This window comes from Astyanax mexicanus, chromosome 3 (genome assembly GCF_023375975.1).
Source record: "Astyanax mexicanus isolate ESR-SI-001 chromosome 3, AstMex3_surface, whole genome shotgun sequence".
In the NCBI taxonomy this organism is placed as follows: domain Eukaryota; kingdom Metazoa; phylum Chordata; class Actinopteri; order Characiformes; family Acestrorhamphidae; genus Astyanax; species Astyanax mexicanus.
In genome coordinates, this window is record NC_064410.1 from 8,232,872 (window position 1) to 8,256,273 (window position 23,402).

Genomic DNA, 23,402 nt, shown 5'->3' on the forward strand with positions numbered 1-23,402 from the left:
TAGTCTTATTTTAAAGTTGTACCCATGTATTAAATAGAGGTGCACATGTGGATCGAGACTTATCACGTTTTCACCACAAGCGAACCACTCCAAAATTCGTTTTGGCCCCAAAAACTGAAGACCACGTCCTCTAGCAGATCTTAGTCCGATTGTTTTGAACTGTACCCGAGTGTGATTATTATTTTTACACCTGCCCAATCGAACTGGACTAAGGGTTCAAGCGAACCAGAGTCTGTTTTAACCGGAAGTAGACTACTAGCATGTAGTAGAAAAACCCAAGATACTACTGCACCCAAAGAGCAATCTCAAATAGAACACACTTTATTTGCCCTCCCTTCATTCTCCTTTCATTTATTCTCCTTCTCTTCATTCCCTCCCTTCATCCACCCTCCCTTCTTTCCCGCTCCTCATTCCCTACCTTCAATCTCCCTCCCTTGCTTCCCACCCTTCATTCCCTACAATTACTCCCTCCCCTTTCCCAGCTCACACCTGTGTCTGTCTGAGAGTGAGGAGAGAGAGAGGTAGCCTGAAGTGTGTGTGGAGCTCCACCACAGTAGCTGTGTTAAACATCTCTACTGGGCAGGATATGTGAATTCCATCAGGATAACAGAGGGATTCCGGACAGTATGGACAGAACGGCTTGAGTTCCAGGTGGGTCAGACGGATCTCTAATCCGTAATCTTTAAACTATAAACTCCAACCTGATAGGATGAGTTATTTCTACATCTCATGAGCTTTACTGTCAATAATGGATTTTTCTAAATTTAAATTAATGACTTTGTGTGGGGTAAATGAGGGCTGAGTGTGGATTTAGGGAGTGTGGATTGAGAGTGGGCTCAGAGTGGACTGAGAGTGGCTGAGTGTGGGCTGAGAATGGCATAAATAAGGGCTGCATGGGGCTGAGTGTGGGCTAAGTGAGGGCTGAGTCTGGGCTCAGTATGGACTGAGTTTGGGTTAAATGAGGGCTGACTGTGGATTGAGAGTGGGCTAAGTGAGGGCTGAACATGGACTGTGTGGGAAAAGTGTGGGATGAGTGGGGGCTGAATGTGGACTGAGTGTGAGCTAAGTGTGGACTGACCGTGGGCTAAGTGATGGATGAGTGTGGACTGAGAGTGGGCTATGTGAGGGATGTGGACTGACAGTGGGCTGAGTGCTTAGTGTGGACTGAGTGTGGATAAGGTGAGGGCTGAGAGTGGATTGAGTGTGGGTTAAGTGAGGGCTTAGTGTGGACTGAGTGTGGGTTAGGTGAGGGCTGAGTGTGGATTGAGAGTTATTGGCTAAGTGAGGGCTGAGTGTGGACTGAGAGTGGGCTGAGTGTGGGTTAAGTGAGGGCTCAGTGTGGACTGAGTGTGGGCTCAGTGTGGACTAAGAGTGGGCTAAGTGAGGGATGAGAGTGGGCTGAGTGTGGGCTGAGTGTGGGCTGAGTGTGGGCTCAGTGTGGACTGAGAGTTGGCTAAGTGAGGGCTGAGTGTGGGCTCAGTGTGGACTGAGTGTGGGTTAAGTGAGGGCTGAGTGTGGGCTCAGTGTGGACTGAGTGTGGGCTAAGTGAGGGATGAGTGTGGACTGAGAGTTGGCTATGTGAGGGCTAAGTGAGGGATAAGTGTGGACTGAGAGTTGGCTAAGTGAGGCATGAGTGTGGACTCAGAGATTTGCTAAGTGAGGGCTGAGTGAGGGAAGATTGTGGACTGAGAGTTGGCTAAGGGCTAAGTGAGGGATGAGTGTGGACTGAGAGTTGGATAAGTGAGGGCTGAGAGTGGGCTCAGTGTGGACTGAGTGTGGGTTAAGTAAGGGCTGAGTGTGGGCTCAGTGTGGACTGAGAGTGGGCTAAGTGAGGGATGAGTGTGGACTGAGAGTTGGCTAAGTGAGGGATAAGTGTGAACTGAGAGTTGGCTAAATGAGGGCTGAGTGTGGGCTCAGTGTGGGTTAAGTGAGCACTGAGTGTGGGTTGGGTAAGGCCTTAATTGTTACACAATCAACTAATTTTCTCCTGGTTGCTGAACTATCACTTTAATCTCTGGTGTGTTAGTTAAAATGGCCTCCTGTTAAAATGGCAATACGAGATTAATGTCTTTGTCTCTCTCACAAACACACACACACACACACACACACACACACACACACACACACACACACACAGGTCTTTTGTATGCAGCAGGAAGTAAGGAGAGGTTATCAGTGGAGTGATCCATGTTTCGGTCACCCGCTCCAGCAGATCTCTCTGCCTGTGATTTAACTACAGGAAGCAGCTCTGCACCTAATCTCATCTCTCTCCTTCTTACACACACACACACATACACACACTATCTCTCTCTTTCAACCCTTCCCTCTTCTTTCCTCATCACAGTTACTCCACTCATCCCTTACTGTCCTGTTCCAGCCAGCTGGACTTAACTCTCTCTCTCTCTCGTTCTCTGGTTGTTTTTTTCACACCTAAATATCTTGAGCAAGGTTTATGTGTTTATTACATTGTATACACTCGGTCCAATTAGTTTTGTTTGATTTCACACTAGAGTTTATATACTGAATGAACTGTAAAAGGGTACGCCTCAGACACTTGTGTGTTCCATTCCAGGTGTTGTGCCAAATTCTACCTACCTGCATCCTTTGATTGCAGGTGTGTCCCACAGTTAATCTACAGTTACAGTAGATACAGGAATCATCCGCAAAATCTGTTGTCCATTCACATCAGATGTTAGATTTCGGAGCTGTGGATGACGTCATACCAAAACCGACTGAGTTATAGTTAATTATTCAAATATCAGCTAATATTGCTAGAATTGTTCCAGGTTAGGATTGTGAGTGATATCATTTGATAACATAGCATTATAGAGTAATGTTTTTATGACTGTATCTATTGAGACACTTATAGATAGAAGTGATAAAATGTCTAATCCTACTGCTTTTACTTCTGTTGATGTGCACTGCAGCCATCTTGGATTCTGAACTCGAGGTTGGAGACGCTCTCCAACTTTCCTGGTAGAAAATCTGACCTATAAAAGTGTTCCAATTATAATTTCCGTATTGGAACTAGGAAATGCTGATATCCTCAAATGGAAAGCAGCAATACTGTGGTGTCATGTGTCTGACTGCCAGGGGGACAAATATTATTTTTCTATTAATTAATGGGTAATGGTAGCCTGCCTCAGTTTCGAATCTTTAAAAAATAATATTTTATGACAAACCGGACCATGGTTTAGCCCCTTTTGGTTAGACCAAAAGTCCTTGGTCTGGACTGGGGTTTTTATATCAAGTTTTTATTTTTTCACCATGGCTTTTCTCGCTCTAAACAATGATTCAACAAAAATGGTTTCATCACCATCAACAATAACAAACATCATTACTGTCAAAAGGTTGCCCAAGCAGTTACTTGGTGCCAAAACAACAATTTACAACTTATCAAATTAAAAACACAGGAACTTATAGTTGATATTTCACCTGTTCCCACTTAAGGCTTCTGAAAGGTGCTACAGGTCACTGCCAACAAAATCAGTTTTCCCAACTGCTGTACATTCACCAGAGGCGGTCTTTGCATAGAGGCATTGCTAGGCAACTGCCTTGGGCCCCTCCCACTGCAGCCCACTGTAGGGGCCCCCTGACTAGCTGCAAACTTTCCATAGGCCTACAGCTGGTAATTGGGGCCCTTTGGACAGTAATTCGCAGATAGTGCGTTCAGAAATTGTGATTCTTGTATGTTTAAAATGGAAACAAAGACAACACAATAAATTACAAAGAAATACAGTTCAGTCCACACCCCCTCTCTTTCGTGTTAAAATGGAATATTCCATCCATGCCATGTGGCCATGCCGTGAACCACGAACGAGCGGAATTAAGGTGAAATTAAGTGTACAAGTGGGTTTTGAGCGAAGCCATGAAGCACCACTTGCTACAAAAAGAAAAAAAGAAGGAAGAGGCTAAACTAAAAACAGATGCTCTTCCAAAACTGATAAGCTTTTTTTTTTTATAAATAAAATACTAAAAATATTTAAAATTTATAAAAAGTAATTAATATAAAATAAAAACTCATTTAAAACACAATCAAAAGCTATCTAATAGTGCACAGAATAATCTAAGTTTCAGTTAGTTTCAGTTTCAAATAATTGAACCAGCTCCCCAAACCCTCAACCTGTACTTTATATTTGACAATATTTGCTTACTTTACAGGTCCTCACTCATCTTAATTTTAGTTGTTATATTATTTTTAGCCTCCCGCTGAATGTAGCTCTGTGCTGCGGGAGGGAGGGGGGGAGAGAGAGAGCGCAGCGCGGCTCATTTTGCCTGATTTCTCTTGATTAAATATCAATAAACATGTGAATTTAATACCTTTTAATACCATATATTTTTATTCACTTGATAGGACCTTATTTATTAAAACTTTTTTTTTTTTTAATCGTAATGCCGCGTGCGCTTTCCTTTTGACTGACACGCCCGTTCCTTATGACTGACGCTAAACTGTTTGATCCAGTTGTTATATTATATTATATTAATACCATTTTAACGTTTTTCGTTTCTATGTTTTGAAATTCGTTAGATTATATTTTTGTTAACATTTTGGTTTTATTTTCGTTTGTTATTTTTCTAATAATAATAGAATTTACATAATTTATTTTCAAAGTACCGTGCCCAACACTGGCTGACAATGAGCGAGTTTCCTGGCACAACCAGCATGAATGACATGAAATGTTTAAAATGAATACAGACATGTAGAAAAACGAAGACGAGGACAAGCTGTAACCTAGATATAAATAATAATAGGATAATAATAGAATAATAATAAATAATAGAATAATATGCTAATTAGGCATATTTGTAGCAGTAGGGTATTTTAATTTTCATCCCTGACTCTAATTCATTTAAGTTATATTTGATCTTTTTCTGTACAATCCCTGCTAAAGTTTTAGGTGAAGGAGACCTAAGGTCAGTGCATGTTTCTGGAAAAAAAAACAAACAGTGGGTGTTGCATCGCAATGGTAACCATCCATCGCAATGTTGGGTCATAAATGAGGATGGACGATGATATCATCCATCGGCACAACCCTATTTCTTGCATATTAATCTTGATGGGCCCCCTAGCTAAATTCGCCTTGAGCCCCCAAATTGCTAAGTCCGCCACTGACATTCACTAAACCAGGTTATTATCTGAAATGTCTGTTTGTATTTGTCTGTTCATTGTCCATATCTTTGTTGTTCGTTCTGACACAGTGATATGAGCATGTTTTGTTATTCTGTATTAGAAGTGAATTCCACCAACTTGTTGTGGTCATTAATAGAAAATTAAATAAACAAATTGAATTGAAGTGAACATCTCTCTCTCTCTTTCTCTCCACTCTATTAAGTTATAGACTTATATAGAGTTTAAAGTTAGCTTGAATTGTAACAGCTGGCTGCTACAGTGTTACTACGTGGTTGTTAAGTGGTTAAAATAGCGTCAGAGTTTATGAATAAATCTACATTGATGGGGTGGTGGTCTGGAAGTGAGGTGTGTTCAGGGAAATGTCTGGCGTGTTTCTATTTTGGCGGCGGAAAACACAGGTGCTCCACCGACTGAAATTAACCTAGACAACAGTCTGCTGAGATGCACCAAGTGCCGCGCTGTTAAGATACAAACATGCCAAAGTCAGAGCTCACCTGCCTCTTAAAGGGAATGACAACTGGCACACTGATTGGTTTATTTGACGTCACGCTGAAAAATAAAAACACATCCTTGATAAATTAAGAGAATTTGTCCATGTCTTTCGTGCATTTTGAGCCACTCTAGGTGTATTTTTTGCACCCTCATGATACCAAAGACACACCGACACTCTCTAAATCCAGCTTTGCTATAGATTACTAAAATGGGGCCCTAGGTGTTTGTTAAGTTGTTAAGCTAGGGTGTTTTAGAGCTTTCCTCATTCGTTAACACTGGGAAAAAAAACACATTAAACACTTTTTGATTCAGACATTTCATGCGATTCATGCGAATTTCAGCATTCCTGATTAGATTAAACTGGCATAAACCCCAAACCCCACCACCACCACCTCTCTGTCTCACACTCTTTCTCTTTGTTTGACTGCAGGAAGAAGGCCTAAGAGCAAGAAAAGAGCAGATCTACAGCACAGAAAGAGAAAGGAGATCTGCAGACTAATGGATTTACATACTAGAACACCCTTCATCCTCACCCTCCTCCTCCTCACTCTGAGTGAACGCACTGTGGGACAGAACAGTAGTAACTCCACACTGCCCCCAGGCTGCGGTGGTGACCTGAACCCTGAATTCTATTTCCTGTGTGATTTACGGTCGGCATGGGGCATAGTAGTGCAGGTGCTGACTGCGCTGGGCTTCCTGATCAGTTTGGGTCTGCTGCTGGCAGTGCTGGTCCGGTGGATGTGTGTGTGCGGGCCTTGTGGGAGGAGGGGGGTGCGGGGAGCAGCGTGTGCATCCACGGCCCTGTTCCTGCTGGCGGTGGCGGGAATCTTCGCGCTGCCATACTCGTTTGTGGTGGGGCTGACAGAGCAGACATGCCCAGTGCGGGTCTTCTTGTTTGGGGTGCTGTTCGGCCTGGCATTTGCATGCCTTCTGGCACGGGTGCTGGCAGTGCGGGGCTGCCGGGGGCGCAGGGGCTGGACTGAGCCGGGGCTGGCACTGGCCTTGGCGCTGGTGCAAGTGGTGATAGCTGTGGAATGGCTGTTGGTGGTGATGGTGCGAGACAGAGGCCCGTGCTCGTACTCTCAGGAGGAGTTTATCATGCTGCTGATCTATGTGATGGTCCTATTGGCTGTGGCCACAATGCTTTCACTACGCTTCCTGTGCAACAGCGCCTCCTACAGGTTGGTAGACATGCACCCTTATTAGTAACAGAGACCCTGTTTCAGTTTACTAAAAAAGATTTTGAGAAAGATATTAAGAACTGAAATAATGGGTGTTAGCCAGGGGTTTATCCCCCTTTTGCTCTAGTAACAGCCACTACTCTTCTGGGAGGACCATTAAATGTTGGAACATTGCAAACTCTATGGTTATTATAAGGTTTAAAATTGTGATTTATACAATGCCAAATCAGATAAAAGAAAGCATGGAAAGTGGAAATTAAAAATCAGTACAATGTTTCTCTCATTTATTTGGATTTTATTTGATTGAAGACAGTATCAACTGAAGATATTTTATGTTTTATCTGCTCCACATAATTTCCAATCAAAATCAACATATGTTGGCATGGTTTTATTGAACACAACATGTTAACATTCACAGTTGGGGGGGGGGGGGCTCTCAATAATTGTTGACTTGCATGAAGCTGGAATTGGTTACAAAAGTATCTCTAAAAGCCTTGATGTTCATGTGTCCACGGTAAGACAGACGCTCTACGAATGGATAAAGTTCAGCACTGTTGCTACTCTCTCTAGGCGTGGTTGTCCTGCACTGTGCTCTCTAAAGAGCACAGTGCAGAATGATCAATGAGGTGAGGAAGAATCCTAGAGTGTCGCCTAAAGACTTATAGAAATCTCTGGCACATGCTAACATTTTTGTTGACAAATCTACAATAAGAAAAACATTTAACAAGAATGGAGTTTATAGGAGGACACCACGGAGGAAGCCACTGCTGTCCAAAAAAAAAAATTGTTGCACGTTTGAAGTTTGCAAAAGAGCACCTGGATGTTCCACAGCACTACTGGCAAAATATACTGTGGACAAATTAGATTATTGCTGCCAAAGGAGGATCAACCAAATATTAAATACAAAGGTTCACATACTTTTTCCCTCCTAACTGTGAATGTTAACATGTTGTGTTCAATAAAACCATGCAAACATATAATTTTTTTTGGTGTGGTATTAGTTTAAGCAGACTGTGTTTGTCTATTGTTGTGACTTAGATGAAGATCAGAAAACATTTAATGAACAATTTATGCAGAAATCCACATACTTTTTCTTGCAACTGTTTGTGTACTGAACAGGCCTGCCTGTTTGGTACATTGGGTGCCAAAATGTCTTTGCAATGTTGCCATCCCTTCTTAAAGTGCTCAAAACTTTACTTTCCCCAGCTTGTTTTAAATGTGTAGCACAGGGGTGTCAAACTCATTTTGGCCGAGGGCCACATTGGCATATTGGCTGTCCTCCGAGGGCCAGATGTAACTTATAAATGTAATAAAATGTAACCAAATGTAATATATGTAAATGAATGTAATTACTCCTTAATGTTAAATAACTCTCAATATATTATTTATTCAATCAAATATTAGAGTTGCATGGAAAAAATGTTTGCTTGTTGCTCTATTAACATAAATCCTTTTAATTTGTCATGTCATGAAATCCAAAAACTCCATCAATCAAGAACCAAACTATTCAAGTGAATAGAAATGACATCAAGTTATATTAACTTTGAAATTATTAACTGAAATAAGGCTTAATAAATATAAAATCAAAAATTGTGAGCTGTTAAGAACATAGCATTTCCTCAGATTTAGCAGTTCCTCATCCAACCACTAGTGGGAGCTGCAGCAGCAGCACCACAAGTCCGCAGTCTTTACTGAGTCAGAGCTACAGCCCAGCCACGGGCTACAGGGCTCAGCTCAGCCAGTCTGGAGCGTTTTTACAATTTTTAAGTTCTTCTGTGTATGAAATAAAGATTTTTGTAACCGAATAATACAGCTCTCTACAGTTCATCTTTCAGCCCAATCAGCTAACAGCAGCCGTTTAGAGCATGAGTCACTGCTGGGATTACATTATAAACAGGTCAGTTATCGCGCTGCTAACCTCAGGATGTTTATAACTACGGAGTTTAGTGGACACACCACGGCTGCAAGGTTAGACTGTTGAAGGCTACTGAAGACTATTAAAGGCTATTGGAGGTTATTGAACGGGTTATTGAGGGCAGAAATCAGTAAAGGCTGGTTAGATAAGTGATTCACGTCCTCGTACTTTGCTGCGGTGAAACTGCGACTAGCGCTGTCACAGTGATGTTTATTAACGTCATTAAAACAGATTTTGTCAGCTATTGTCTTATAAATGTTTACACAGAACTTATATCTCTCCTAAAAAGCGTTTATTTTGGTCAGTAACACTCTTCGTAACACAAAAGGCATACCGGTCTTTCGCCTTGAAGCACAGCCGTCCGTCTGCATCAACTTCTCTTTTTCTGGACATTATGGGATAAACATTTATATGTCTCAATTCCACCCGCGAAATTACACCTTCCCTCCGGCAGGGTTTCCACATCAATTACTACACTGCCGTGTAGTGGCAGTAAGCCGTAACTTTGCGGGTAATACAATCGACAAGCATTGTGGGAAATGTATTTTTTGGTCAAAGAACGCTTCTGACTTATTTATTATAGACACTAAGATCTTACAAGCTCTCGCGGGCCACATAAAAAGACGTGGCGGGCCACATTTGGCCCGCGGGCCTTGTGTTTGACACATGTGGTGTAGCAGGTCAGAAATGCAGAAATGAATGTATATTAACAAATGAAATTAAGTTGAGCAGATAAAACATGAAATATACTGGGTTCATACTAAATGCAATCAAATAAATAATAAAGAAAATGTATGAAACACTGTTTTTTTTAGTTACCATTTTTCATATTGTCTCAACATTTTCTGATTTGGGGTTTGGTAACTTGGTAAATTTGTACATATTTTTTTATACAGAGTAATTTCTAAAACTTCAGTGGAGCTAAAATCTCATAGAATCCTCTGTTCTTCTCTCTTTGAATGCTTTTGGTGTAAAATCAAACACCAAAGCTCCAGAGTGAGAAAAGTGATCAGCAGTAAAGAACTCCAGCAGCTGCACCAACACAATCAACTAAACCCTAAACATTTTTAAAGCTAGAGAAACCCATTAAAACTGTGAATGAATGCATGCTAATTCTGCAATCTTTCTCACGCACAGCTCCAGCGACTCGCAGTGGCCGCAGTACCATGGAAGACTGCAGGGGGCACTGCTGAGCCTCACACTGCTGCTCAGTGTCGCCATCTGGGTGGTGTGGATCGCCCTGCTGACCCGTGGCAACCGAGAGTTGGGCCACCGTCCGAGCTGGGATGACCCTGTAATTAGCATAGCGCTAACTGCAAACGGCTGGGTCCTGCTGCTGGGGCATGGTTTTAATCAGGTCCGCTTCATGCTCTGCAGTCGGCAATCCGCCAAAAATCAAACGGCAGACTTCTCTGGCTGGATCAGCCCAATGGATGGGCTGCCCAACTTACATGCCCCCAAAAATGGGGCCGACAATCCAGGATACCACCCTGATTCCAAAGACAGGGGAGGTAAGAGAAGCACACAAAGCATACACATACATATATATATGCTACTGTGTATAACAGCTGTATATATAAGTATCAGGTATTTCTAATGTTTTACACATAAATATAATGCGTAATGAATGAATGTATGAATTAATGAAGTTACACTTATATAGCACCTTTCAAGAAACCCACAGAGGTTTTAAAATGTTGACAGCATCAGCCAATAGCGCAGGGAGAACATGGACACTCCACCCAGATAGGGACTTGAACCCAAGACCCCAGTGCTGGGAGGCGAACGTGCTAATCACTAAGCGTGCCATGTACCTGGTACTTATTTGGATATTGCCAAGATGGCACTCACCATGCTTCAAAAAATGCTAATTATTATTCATTTTTGCTTTAGTGTTTGTGTTAAATGTATATTTCTCATATGCATCAATCGGATGGAGAAGAGAGACACAATTGGATATTGGTAAAGTTCACCATGACTTTACCTTTGGCCTTTCTGATGTAGACTTTCTGCTACATTCAGATTCCACTGACTCCAGCTGGCAAGGCCCAGCAACATCAGCCTTGGGTGAGTGGCCAAGACAGAGACATGCCTAGAGAGGTGGACTACATGCTAAGCTAAAGGCTAGGACTACACACCCTTTCCTACCCGGTCTGATTATAGCTAACGGTCAGACCCTGAAAAAATGCTGCATGATCCAGCTAGCTTTTTTTAACTGTCCTCCTCGAGTACCCTCATCACATTCCATTGGGGCTCAATAACATCTCCTTGACCAGGTCTACAACAATGTGTGGGGTGTCTACAAGGCAGTGGCACAGCCACACTTTAGACAGTTTGATCACGTCTATCTTTGTGTTTCTTTATCCAGCCTACAGACAACTCGTCAGATAAGTTGTATCTCATGATGCCAACCAGCTTTAAGTCCACCATCATTGTACCTCGCCAAAAGAAGAGCACAGTGACCTGAACAAATGACTATCGACCTGTTGCACTTATTCCAATTATGATATCTTTAAAACATCCAGGAGACCATTAAAGTCACTGTAGACCCTACGCAGTTTGTGTACCATCAGAAACTGTTTGTGTACTATTGACAACATAGTCAATACTGCCCTCAAACAGCCCTAACACATAGAGCTTAGATTCTCTGCCCGAACACGACCTTTTATTGTTTAAGCGCTGTTTTCACTCGAACAGTTTTACCGCACGAGCACGCAGAGCCAGATTCTGCGGGGAGTCAGATTCGGCACAACAGCGGCAGGGCTCAGCATCTCTCGCTAGCCATGAAATAACGAGAGAAAACCCTGAGAAAATGCAGAATGGGATTAAAATATGAGCGAGAGTGAGATAAAATCACGTGTTCTGTAGTGAAACAGGAGATACTGTGGAATACCCACCACATAGCTATAAATACCTGTGAGTAGCTCATACACCTGAACACCCCACGCGGAAGGATGAACTCTTTTTCTCTCTCTCTCGTTTTCTCTCTCTCTCTCTCTCTCTCTCTCTCTCTCTCTCTCTCTCTTACTCTCTCTTACTCTCTTACTTACTCACTCATAGTTAATAATTTTGCTGACAATTAGTGAAACCTGTAAAGTTTATTGAGTTTTTTTGTTTGTTTATGTTCATCAGATTGAGCTCTCTGATGTGATGTGCAAAAACTAATAACAACTAGCAAACCCACTATAAAAACTAACTGAATTGGAGGAGAAAAAGTGAAAACAAAATAAAATTGTGCACGGGCTCGGGCCGGGTCGGGTCGGATTTTTTGGGCCCGATCTAACCTCTACTAACACACCAACTTTAAGAGAAACCAAGGCCCAGTTGGGGAACCCATTTATCTGTCTGGTAAACCTTAGTTATTGGAGAATTATGAGGCAATGGAGGCATGGTTGGCCTTTTAAAAGCTCATTGTTATTGAGTACTGGTAATTAGTTGGGGTAGGTAATCAGAGGGAGGGGCTTATCATGCAGTAAGATTATGTCATTCTGTTTACTACATATGGTGGCTCAGTTAGGCAAGTGGAGCCCCAGGAAACAAAAATGAGGCAGACAGTCCGAACAGAGCACGAGAGTAAGCCGTAATACAGTATATTCACCTGTTACACAGTAGATAAAGTGGAATCTTCATTCAGTTTTTTCTCTGATATTGATAAAATGCTGTTTCTGCAGGAAAAGGGAAGGGGGTGGAGCCTGTCCTGAGATCCCCCTATGAGTCCAGCTTCTCTATGAGTGTGAGTAGCACATCCAATCACCTATCAATCGTTCAATCACATTATCATCAACACATATAACTCAATCACATTCTCACCAACACATATAATGCAATCACATTATCACCAACACATATAATGCAATTACATTATCACCAACACATATAACTTAATCACTTCATCATTAACACCATCAATCACTTACATTCTCACTAACACCTGTCAATGACATTATGACCACATATAATGCAATCACATTATCACCAACACATATAATGCAATCACATTATCACCAACACATATAATGCAATCACATTATCACCAACACATATAACTCAATCACATTATCACCAACACATATAACTCAATCACATTATCACCAACACATATAATGCAATCACATTATCACCAACACATATAACTCAATCACATATAATGCAATCACATTATCACCAACACATATAATGCAATTACATTATCACCAAAACATATAATGCAATCACATTATCACCAACACATATAACTCAATCACATTATCACCAACACATATAATGCAATCACATTATCACCAACACATATAATGCAATCACATTATCACCAACACATATAATGCAATCACATTATCACCAACACATATAACTCAATCACATTATCACCAACACATATAATTCAATAACATTATCATCAACACATATAATGCAATCACATAATCACCAACACATATCATGCAATCACACTATCACCAACACATATAATGCAATCACATTATCACCAGCACATATAATGCAATCACATTATACCCAACACATATAATGCAATCACATTATTACCAACACATATAATGCAATCACATTATTACCAACACATATAATGCAATCACATTATTACCAACACATATAATGCAATCACATTATTACCAACACATATAATGCAATCACATTGCCACCAACACATTTAATGCAATCACATTATCACCAACACATATAATGCAATCACATTATCACCAACACATATAATGCAATCACATTATCACCAACACATATAATGCAATCACATTCTCACCAACACATATAATGCAATCACATTATCACCAACACATATAACGCAATCATGTTTTCCTGAGCACCTTTCATTCACTCAGTCACATTCTGGCCAATACATATCGAATCACATTCTCACCAACACGTATGAACCACTCAATCACATTTCCATCACTCACTGATTGGCCGAATGATAAATGAGTTGTGTTTATTATTAAAGTGTGTGATCAGTTACTGTAATGTTTCTGTTTTTCGTAGGAAATTGATCCAAATAAGGATTATACTATCCCTCGTCCTCAGACCACCAACATCACCCAGCCTTATGATGATTACTACCAGAGATTGCCTTAAAACACACACACACACACACACACACACACACACACTTTTCACACTCTGCTAAGCTATATCCACATTCACAGATCAATAATATATCCATGTTCCAGAGAGAATCAGTGAGGTCCTAACTCAACCAAAAAGTACTGGATGGAGCTCCATCACTTCAGAGAATACAGTTCTATTGCTCCATAGTTAGTGTGTGTGGGAGGGGGTGCTACAGCCCTCTAGTTCACTGGGGGCACTTTAAAGTGCACTCCAGTTTAAGAAGGGTTAAGCGGGTGAGGTAATGACCTGCTCCAGAGAGTACAAAACATGATCATATTAAGCAGTTCACTCCTGCACAAACACTGTACCACTCTAATAGTGTAACACTGTAACTCTCACACCGTAGCCTGTGTCAGTCTTGTGTCTTTTACTTTTTTTGGTCCTTTCTGCTCCTGTCCTCTGTTCTTTTGTTTTGTTTTCCTCGCCATGTGCTCCTTCCTTCCTCCCAAAGAGCACATAGCTCTGTTTTGTTTTTGGTTTTGTCTCCGCCTTAGCCCCGCCCTGTCATCTGTAATCCATACCTGTCTAATTTGTAACTCCGCCCCTTGTTACTTCTCCAGGGCTGTGTCTCAATTCATGGGCTGCATCCTTCGAAGGACGCGGTCTACAAAGGTGTGTCCTTTGAAGGATGGGTAGGCTGCGATGGCAGTACTGAAATGGGACAGTCCGTACGGAGTATTTCCTGTTTCCTGTTTGAGATTCTACCCGCCACAACCAAAGTCAGAGCTGAGAAATGAGGCAGAGATTTTGATTCTCGTTTTGCTTCAGACCACAAAATACCAAATTAATTAAGTCCAGGTTAATTAACTGTGCAGTTACTTAAATATTTTAAATGTGAACGGGTGGAACTGAACATAAACAAATAAAAGGGCGTTTGAAATGAAGTTGGAAAAAAGAGAATAAATTAGAATAAGGTATTATGTTATATATATATATATATATATATATATATATATATATATATATATTTATATATATATTATTTAATTTATGTAAATAAATATATAAGTATATACTATTAACATATAACAACATAAACATGATACTACATATATAAATTAAATAATACTTATATTATATATATTTATATATATATAAGCGGTGTAATCGGCCTTCAAATGAGTCCTTCGAAGGATGCAGCCCCTGAATTGAGACACACACAGCCCAGGTGTCCCTTGTCTGTGCCTGTGCATAAATACATCATGTGTTGCTTTATTTTCTGCCGTGCTTTTTGTTTGACCCTGTCGTGTTCTACCCTGCTTAATAGTGTGATTTCTTTTAGTTTGACCCTCAGACCTGCCTTATTGTGTACGTTTCTGGTTTGGTTTCTTTCGTTAGTTCGGTTCTTTGCTTCTTTGTTTGATAGACCTTGTTGGCCCCTTGTTTGTTATACTGTCCTTGTTTCTTTGCCTCAGTTTTTGTTCTTAGTTTTTATTTGTAATGGCTTCAAATAAAATTATAGACTTGCAATTGCATCCTGCCTCCAACGCGTTACAGTAACACTAATGCTATAATAGTGTACACTGTAATAATGTAACCCTGTAATAATGTAAGAATATAATACTGTAATAATGTAACACTAATATTGTAATAATGCAACACTGTAATAATTAGCTCAACTGTACACTAACACTGTAATATTGTAATGTCACACTATACTGTAATAAAGTAATACTGTAAGAATGTAAGACTGTAACAGAGCTAAAACGGCTGTATTGTTTCCCCTGCTCTTCTGTCCCAGATTTTTCAGAAGTGATAAATTCAGATTCATCTATTTCATCTTATTTTGTAAAAAGCAAAAATTGTTATGCTTAAATATAATAATTATTAATAACATTTATTTCACATACTTCTGTGTTGTTCACTAAGGTACATTAAGCTACTGCGGCTAAAATGTGATTTTTAAAATACATGAATCTCAAACAACCACTATCTCAACCTATTGAAAAATAGCCTTCAAATCCCTATTTAAACATACATATGCAAAGTGAATTTAAGAGCAATTTTTTAAAGACGTGACAACAATTTTTTACACCAGATTATAAGGCGCAATATCAATAAACGTCTATTTTCTGGTCTATTTTCATAAGGCGCACTGGATTATGAGGCGTATTATGCGACATTAGTAAGGAACAGGGGTGGTACCATGTTTTCCTTCTACTTTTCACACGAGTGAAAAGTCACACAAGTGCTGGATGTTAATCTACACAGATTTCTTTCCTCAAAACCATTTATTTGGTTGAGTAAAGCACTTCTGTTTACTTACAGTAAGCTTAGATTTCCAGATTTCCACTAAAGAATTAGCAACTAGCCGCTAGTGCTAGCATTTGTGCTGTTATCTTTGTTGAGATATTACACGTTTTATTTGCTGTTAGCATGAAGTGGTCTTGTTTGTGTTGGTTTCTGCTGGTTTTTCTGTATACACTGTGTGTGAATATATGCTGCAATGTAATGTGTTTGACAAAAATTAAAGATAGCAAAGTAACTGGGTTAACACAAAGTTAAAAAAAACTTTTAACATTTAATTTACTTTACAATTTATATTCTATTCATTTTAAATAATATAAAAAATGTCCGTGAAAATTACAGTGAAAAACTGTGAAATGGCAACAGAAATAAACCGTAAAGCAAGAAGAAGCTTATTGTTGTAGAATAAACATTGAATTACCATAGATTAAAAATTTTAATTGTTTTAACATGTGAAATATATGGTGAAAAGCTGAAATGGTGACAGCATTGGACAGTCATATTAAAAATAGCACATTACTGTATTATTCACGGTGTACAAACCTTAAATAAAAAACATGCCGTCAATTATATTTTTTACCATTTTAAGATGTGAAATATACACTGTAAAAAAAAATCTTGTCAAATTTACGGTGAAAAACTGGCAGCTGTGGTTGCCATTTTTTCACCGTAAAAAATACAGTGATCTTGTAAATGGCTTCACGGTAAGGTATATTAACACTTGTAAAAACAACAGTTTGAAAATGCTGCCAGTATTTCACAGTAAAATAAACAGTTGCAAATGTATAAGATATTACAGTTTAATTCTTGTCAACAGTAAATTTCATATTGATAAACCGTTTTGTTTGCAGTACATTCTTGTGAAAAAAGTATATTACATTGTGAAAAGCAGGGCCTGAATGGGATGTAACGCAGCTGTCTATGGGGCGTGGCTATGTTAATTAGATGTTTAGTTCAGAGACATCACCATGATGTAGTTTCATAGCGGTTTTATCCACCTGCCTGGGTTTTACATTATGTGCATATAAGTGATTTCACTCTCCAAGCACATCTCTGTGCTGTAAGTGAGCAGTAGTCCAGTTAATGACGCGATTTTGAAACAGATAATGCTGTTGAAAACTGTATGTTGTTTACAGCGTGACTCAAAGTTATTGGACAACCACAAAAATTTGCCATAAAATTGGACAATAAATGCTGTGGAATGGATCATTTTTCACTTAAAAAGCAACAGGTTTACATTGTGAATTATACAGCTATACCATGAGCCTATATACACTTTCACCGTTATTTTAACAGTAACTCCTCTTTATTAGTACATTTTCAAACTGTTGTTTTACAAGTGTTAATATACCTTACCGTGAAGCCATATACAAGATCACTGTATTTTTTACGGTGAAAAAATGGCAACCACAGCTGCCAGTTTTTCACCGTAAATTTGACAAGATTTTTTTTACAGTAAAGACATTTGTTAGAGGTAAAAAATACAGGAAAGGGTATTTTTATGTAGAACACTGCTATGCAAAATTAACATTTAATTTTTTTAAACTTGACAGATTATTATTGTAATTTAGCAGTGATTTCAATCACTGTAAATTAATTTACATTTTTTTTCAGTAGAGTTATTTACTTATCGTCTGTAATTTTAACAGGAAAACTCTGGTAACCACAGCTGCCAGCTGCCAGAAAACTACAGTTTTCTTTTTACAGTGTATATATATATATATATATATATATATATATATATATATATATATATATATATATATATATATATATATATATTAACATTACAGCTGATAATTCATATTAAATAATATAAAAATGGCAAATATTTTACCCTAAATGTAAATGATCTTTCTGTTTATACATTTTGATTAATTAAAAAAAATATATACTCTAAACATTTTGATTAATTAAAAAAAATAATGAGATAATGGCCCTCATATTACCAGTTCTGGCCCTATTTTTAAAACCAATTAAGAATTACATGTTATAAATTACTTGTTATGGTGCAATTTTAACCTTAAATATTTATAGTGTTATTATAATAAGAAAACTCACTACTTAGCTCGCTGCTTAAATAATTGAATAAATAAAGTTATTTTGAAAAAATGTTCAGAACGTCTGCCTCCACCATTGATTGCCACTGTACACAATGTGATCAATAAAGATTATCAGTTCAGATTCAGTCTTCTTTTTCCAATCAGTTCTCCAGTATAGAGTGCATTACCGAGAATGACCACCAGATTGCAGCACTAATACACAATACACCTACTGTTTCTCCTGTGGAAACCTCTGTATACACACACATTCACACACACACACACACACACGCACGCACACACACATACACACACACACACACACACACAAACCTTTCTTAACCTTGTTAACCCTTTTGATTTCTCATCAATTTGGCCTAAAGCTTCACACAAAACAGGTTCAGCTCTGTTATATTGGTCATCAAATCCAGGACTTTTACATGACCTCATTTCAAGACATTGGGCCTGAAGGGTAACTGTTTATTGTACTTTGGGTGTATTGACAAATATCTTTCAGTTATGATTACTTATCTTAGTATCTATAATTACATAATCATTGTGTGAAACCTTGTATTTTATATGCATTAACCAATACTCACCTTACATTTGATCATTATTACTCACAGTGTATTTTACACACATTTATATAGAAGATTAACCAATAATCACAATATATTCTTTACATATATAGTAAAACATTGTTTGATCAGGCATGTGACTAACACAGACTTTATTATGACAAATTAACCCACACAATACTTAAGGCACATATGGTCTATTGCATGGCGGTCTAACCACGCGCCACTAACACATTAACATATAACATATGAGATCTATTGTGAGACTTGTGTAGCTCATGCTTGAAGCATTTCGTTTACTTCATGTCTTTGACTAACGACCATCAATCATCAGCTAGTGCACTCTATATGAACTAAATTGATACAAAGGAGGCTTCGGGACGAACAGTGCGGCCTTTCTCTCTGTGCGTGCAAAGTCCTTCACCTACCAAAGCGGGAGGACGCGCGCACATAGGGAGGGCGGCACTGTCTAATTACTGGAACAATATCACACTGTCTGACTGGACCCAGTCAATTCTTAAAACAATACCACACTGTCCGGCTGGACACAATCAAGGCCAAACATTAGTGGTCCGGTCAGACCTGTGAAACTTGAACACTAACACGTGAGAATATGCATACTAACATGAGATGATTTTAGCAACGCCTCATCAGCAGGCTTCACGTCATTTGGGGTATAAACATCAGCAGAACTTCTACTGGGACGGCTGTTAACTGTCTTGTATGTATTGGTTCTCCTGAATTCAGTAATAAATACTTGGCTTGCTTTCAACTTCACTCCACCTGTCTACGACTCTCTATCAAACGAACACGTAGGGGAGTTGTACCCCGGACGAGAGGTGGGTGTTGACCCACCTTTCATTTTCTTTTCTACAACAGGCCTCATTCATGAAATATATATATATATATATATATGGCCAATAAAAAAAGGCTCTGCAGACCAATCACAGCTACTGCTGTCTGCGTTCGACCCAAGTATCAAGGTTTTAAGAGTAAAGTATCAGCTAACATTAGTCATTATAGTTTAATTACAAAGAAAATGTATATAGGGAACAAGTACTATCGTACGAACAAGTACAAAACCTATTTATTAACTGACAATTTTTTTTTACTGTTTAATATTAGATTTCAGACTCTGTTTAGATTATAATTTGTTGTTTGGATTCATTCCAACGGATTCAAGCCAGTGTTTAAGGGAACAGGAAACAGAAGGTCAAAATTAACTTAATTCGAAGTTTATGTAAACTGAATAACTGTGTTTGCAAAAGCTTCACAACCAGCAGTTTAAATCTGTAAAAAATAATATTGTAATGTATTTATTATTGTATTCTTGCCTGACCTCTGTGGGTGGGAGGGGGTGGGGGGTGGGTTTATTGTTCACTTCCTTTTGTTTATTTATTTTTTGTTTGTTCTTTTCTCTTTTTTACTTTTCTTCTACTTAACCTGGTTAAACAATTATTGTATTAAGAAATGATAGAGATATGTTTGTAACCCTTTATTGATTAATAAAATAAACATATTGATAAAAAAAATAATAATAATATTGTCTTATCACCAAATAAAAAAAAATATGCCGTAACTAAATTGATTTAAAACTGTCACAGATAATGCTTTGTCAGTTTTTTTTGTACTACAACATGGAGGACTATTGGGCTTTTACATTACTGCTACAATTAAAGTATTCCAAAAGTTTAACCAAATACTTAAAACAAACAAAAAATGCAATATAATATATATATATAATTTGTGTTTTTATTTTTTGTTTTTTGCTACAGGACTTATCTATAGACCATACTGGAAAATCTGGTTAGCAAAGTTCTGAGGAACAAGAAACCAGATTACAGCACTTGTTTGGTGTAACATTATATGGCATAGTGATTCACTGCTAGGTTTATAGCTTTCCAAGGGTGATAGTCCCTTTATTTACACAGTGCTGAGTCATATTATGTCCGGGAGGCAGTGGTGACTCGGCGGTTAGAGCACTGCGCCATCAATGACATGGTTGTGTGTTCTATACTCAGGTTAGGCAGGCCACCACCGCTTGGAGACGTGAGCAAAGCCCTTAACCCTGACACACATATTATACTTATAAATGACTATGTAAATAGCAGTGCTGTCAACATTAACACGTTAATTCACATGATTAATCTGGTAACTTTGATGAGTTAATCTTTTTAATGTTAATTCATCTAAAAGGCCTGTCTAGTAGGCTCCGCCTACCGAGGACTTAACCCTTCACACTAGCAGGCAACAAAGTGACCATTTGTTTCCTATGGGAGGACACAATTTGTAGCTGATTTTCTCAACACTGCTGTGAAGTAACATTCTACACCAACTGAGGGAGCTCCCCTCCCCTCTTTGAGTCCTACCATACTTCCTTCATATCCCCAGCAGTGTGAATGGTTCTGAACATAACAGAGATGGTTAGAACTGCTGTTTTTGGCTTTCCTATTTTATATCATGCATTAATTAAAAATGCAGCAGCAGGATAGCCTCCAAAGGTAGCTTGCTAGCATGCTAAACAGCCACGTTAATACACGCCCACCCACTTACAACAATGCGAACAGCCTCGACCGCATCCACAAGAGGCAAACGTGACTTGACTGGTTGTGTTTTGGCTGTCATCTGGACCCATTACACAAAATACATGGAGTTACTAGCATTAACATTTTTCAGTCATGATTATATTTAAGACAAGTAATCGACTACGGTGGCTAAAAAACAGCCCAACACACTGCAAATTAAAAAGAGCTGCAAAAGCTCAAAACGCATCTGTGATGACAACACAGACGCTGCAAATACAGAATTGCACTGCAAATACAGAAATGCGCTGCAAATACAGAAACACGCTGCAAATATAGAAACCAGTGTTGCCAACTTAGCAACTTTGTCACTATATTTAGCAACTTTTCAGACCCTCTAGCACACAGTCTCAGACACTCACTCACCTCATTCACCATGTAGCCTGTCACTCACCTCGTCCACAGTGTCTGCCTCTTCATAAAAAGCTAAACATCTAGCTAGCTAGCTCATCATTGAACAATTTGTCTATAAGGGGTTTGAAAATAAAGAAAACTTAAGAAAACTAAAAAAAAAAACCTGAAAAAAAAACTTTTTAAAAACCTAAAAAAAACCTGCTGCTCTTATAATAACATTTAACATGATGTCATTTAGCGACTTTTGGGACAGCCAATGGCTACACAGAAACACGCTGCAAATACAAAAATGCGCTGCAAATAGTGAAACACTCTGCAAATACAGAAACACGCTGCAAATACAGAAACTCGGAAATGCGCTGTAAATACAGCCACAATACAACGGAAGTGAGTAAAAAAAACAGTATTTTTCCAAGGGACCCTAAAAACTGCTGTAGACCTAAGTATGTCTTCCGTAACATTTGGTGAAGCAGCATGTTTAATATGCATACAACCAGGGTAGTTAATAAACATAACTTACTTTTCAGAAGTTCGGTTGCCACTAATACTCCTCTATACACACAGTGAAGTCCGAGATGTTACTAAAGACATAGCTTAGGGGTACAGTATCTTTTAGGGTCCCCCTGGGAAATTCAGTTGTGTTGGGGCTCTATTTGCAGCGCGTTTCTGTATTTGCAGTGCCTGTGTTGTCATTTTAAAGCATGTATTTTGTGCTTTTGCAGCTCTTTATAATTTGCAGTGCATTGGGCTCTCTCGACCACCATTATTGACATTACTAATATAAATGTAATTCCACTGTCAATCTAATATTAATTAATTTACTTTTAAACATCTACAATCAAAAAAATTATGTGTTAGTTTTACTTGCAACCTTACTTTAGAGTTTAACCCACAAACGCTGTTTTGGTCATTTTTACTACAAATGTTAAACTGACATTTCTTAATAACAAGGTAGCAAAAATGAATGACTGTGCTTGGAGCACCGGGCTAGCAGCATTAACGATACCACCGACCTGGGTTGGAGCACTGGGCTAGCATCATTAGCCACGCCGTTGACCTGGTTTGGAGCATTGGGCTAGCAGTATTAGCAACGCCGCCAACCAGACAGTTTGTTGGTTAATGTTACACTCTCATGGGTGTTAGCAAGCTGCTTACTACTACTGAGCTAACATAGGTAGCTGGCTAATTAGCTAGATAGGACAATTTTACCACAATTCATTTATCCCATTTATCTGTTATTTTATGGGTGTATTAGACTGCAGCATCTTCCCCACATCAAGCTGGAGTTTTTGCCAGTTTCATTAATGGATTTCCTGTTCCACCTTAAATGATTGCTACAACCTGGAGAATATTGTATATCACTGTGTAGGTGCTGTGTGTAGGAGTCTTATGGTTGTCATGCTATATATGATAGGTTGTTATTTTAAAAAAAAGATAAATATAGTGAAAGATGTATATTCTGCAAAGAGGTAAAATGTTGATTTCTTTCTTTTGTTTTGGTTGCAGATTTAATCGATGTCACTGTTTTATAGCTGTGAAACATGTCTTTTTGCTATTATCTGTTTGTTGTACATTTTTGTAATTTGGCCTAATGAAATAAGTTCCATCATTGCTGTTATCTTTTACAATTGGGTATTTGTGATTAAATGAATGTAAAAGCTGCTCTAAATGAATTTGCCTGCACCCTTATGGTTATCCTTTGTCTAGAACCTGCTTAGTGTAACACAAAGCTGCACACACATTC

General features: G+C 38.8%; 1 protein-coding gene across 1 annotated transcript; it reads left to right on the plus strand.

Annotated features, from left to right (window-relative positions):
• The first annotated feature begins 500 nt into the window (after positions 1 to 500).
• On the plus strand, positions 501 to 15,661 carry LOC103036335 (G-protein coupled receptor family C group 5 member D). The gene is made up of 5 exons (XM_007239202.3): positions 501 to 651; positions 6,054 to 6,804; positions 9,857 to 10,230; positions 12,391 to 12,452; positions 13,730 to 15,661. The coding sequence occupies exons 2-5, from the start codon at positions 6,122 to 6,124 to the stop codon at positions 13,820 to 13,822; spliced, it is 1,212 nt and encodes a 403-aa protein (XP_007239264.2). The 5' UTR covers positions 501 to 651; positions 6,054 to 6,121; the 3' UTR covers positions 13,823 to 15,661.
• The last annotated feature ends 7,741 nt before the right edge of the window (positions 15,662 to 23,402 follow it).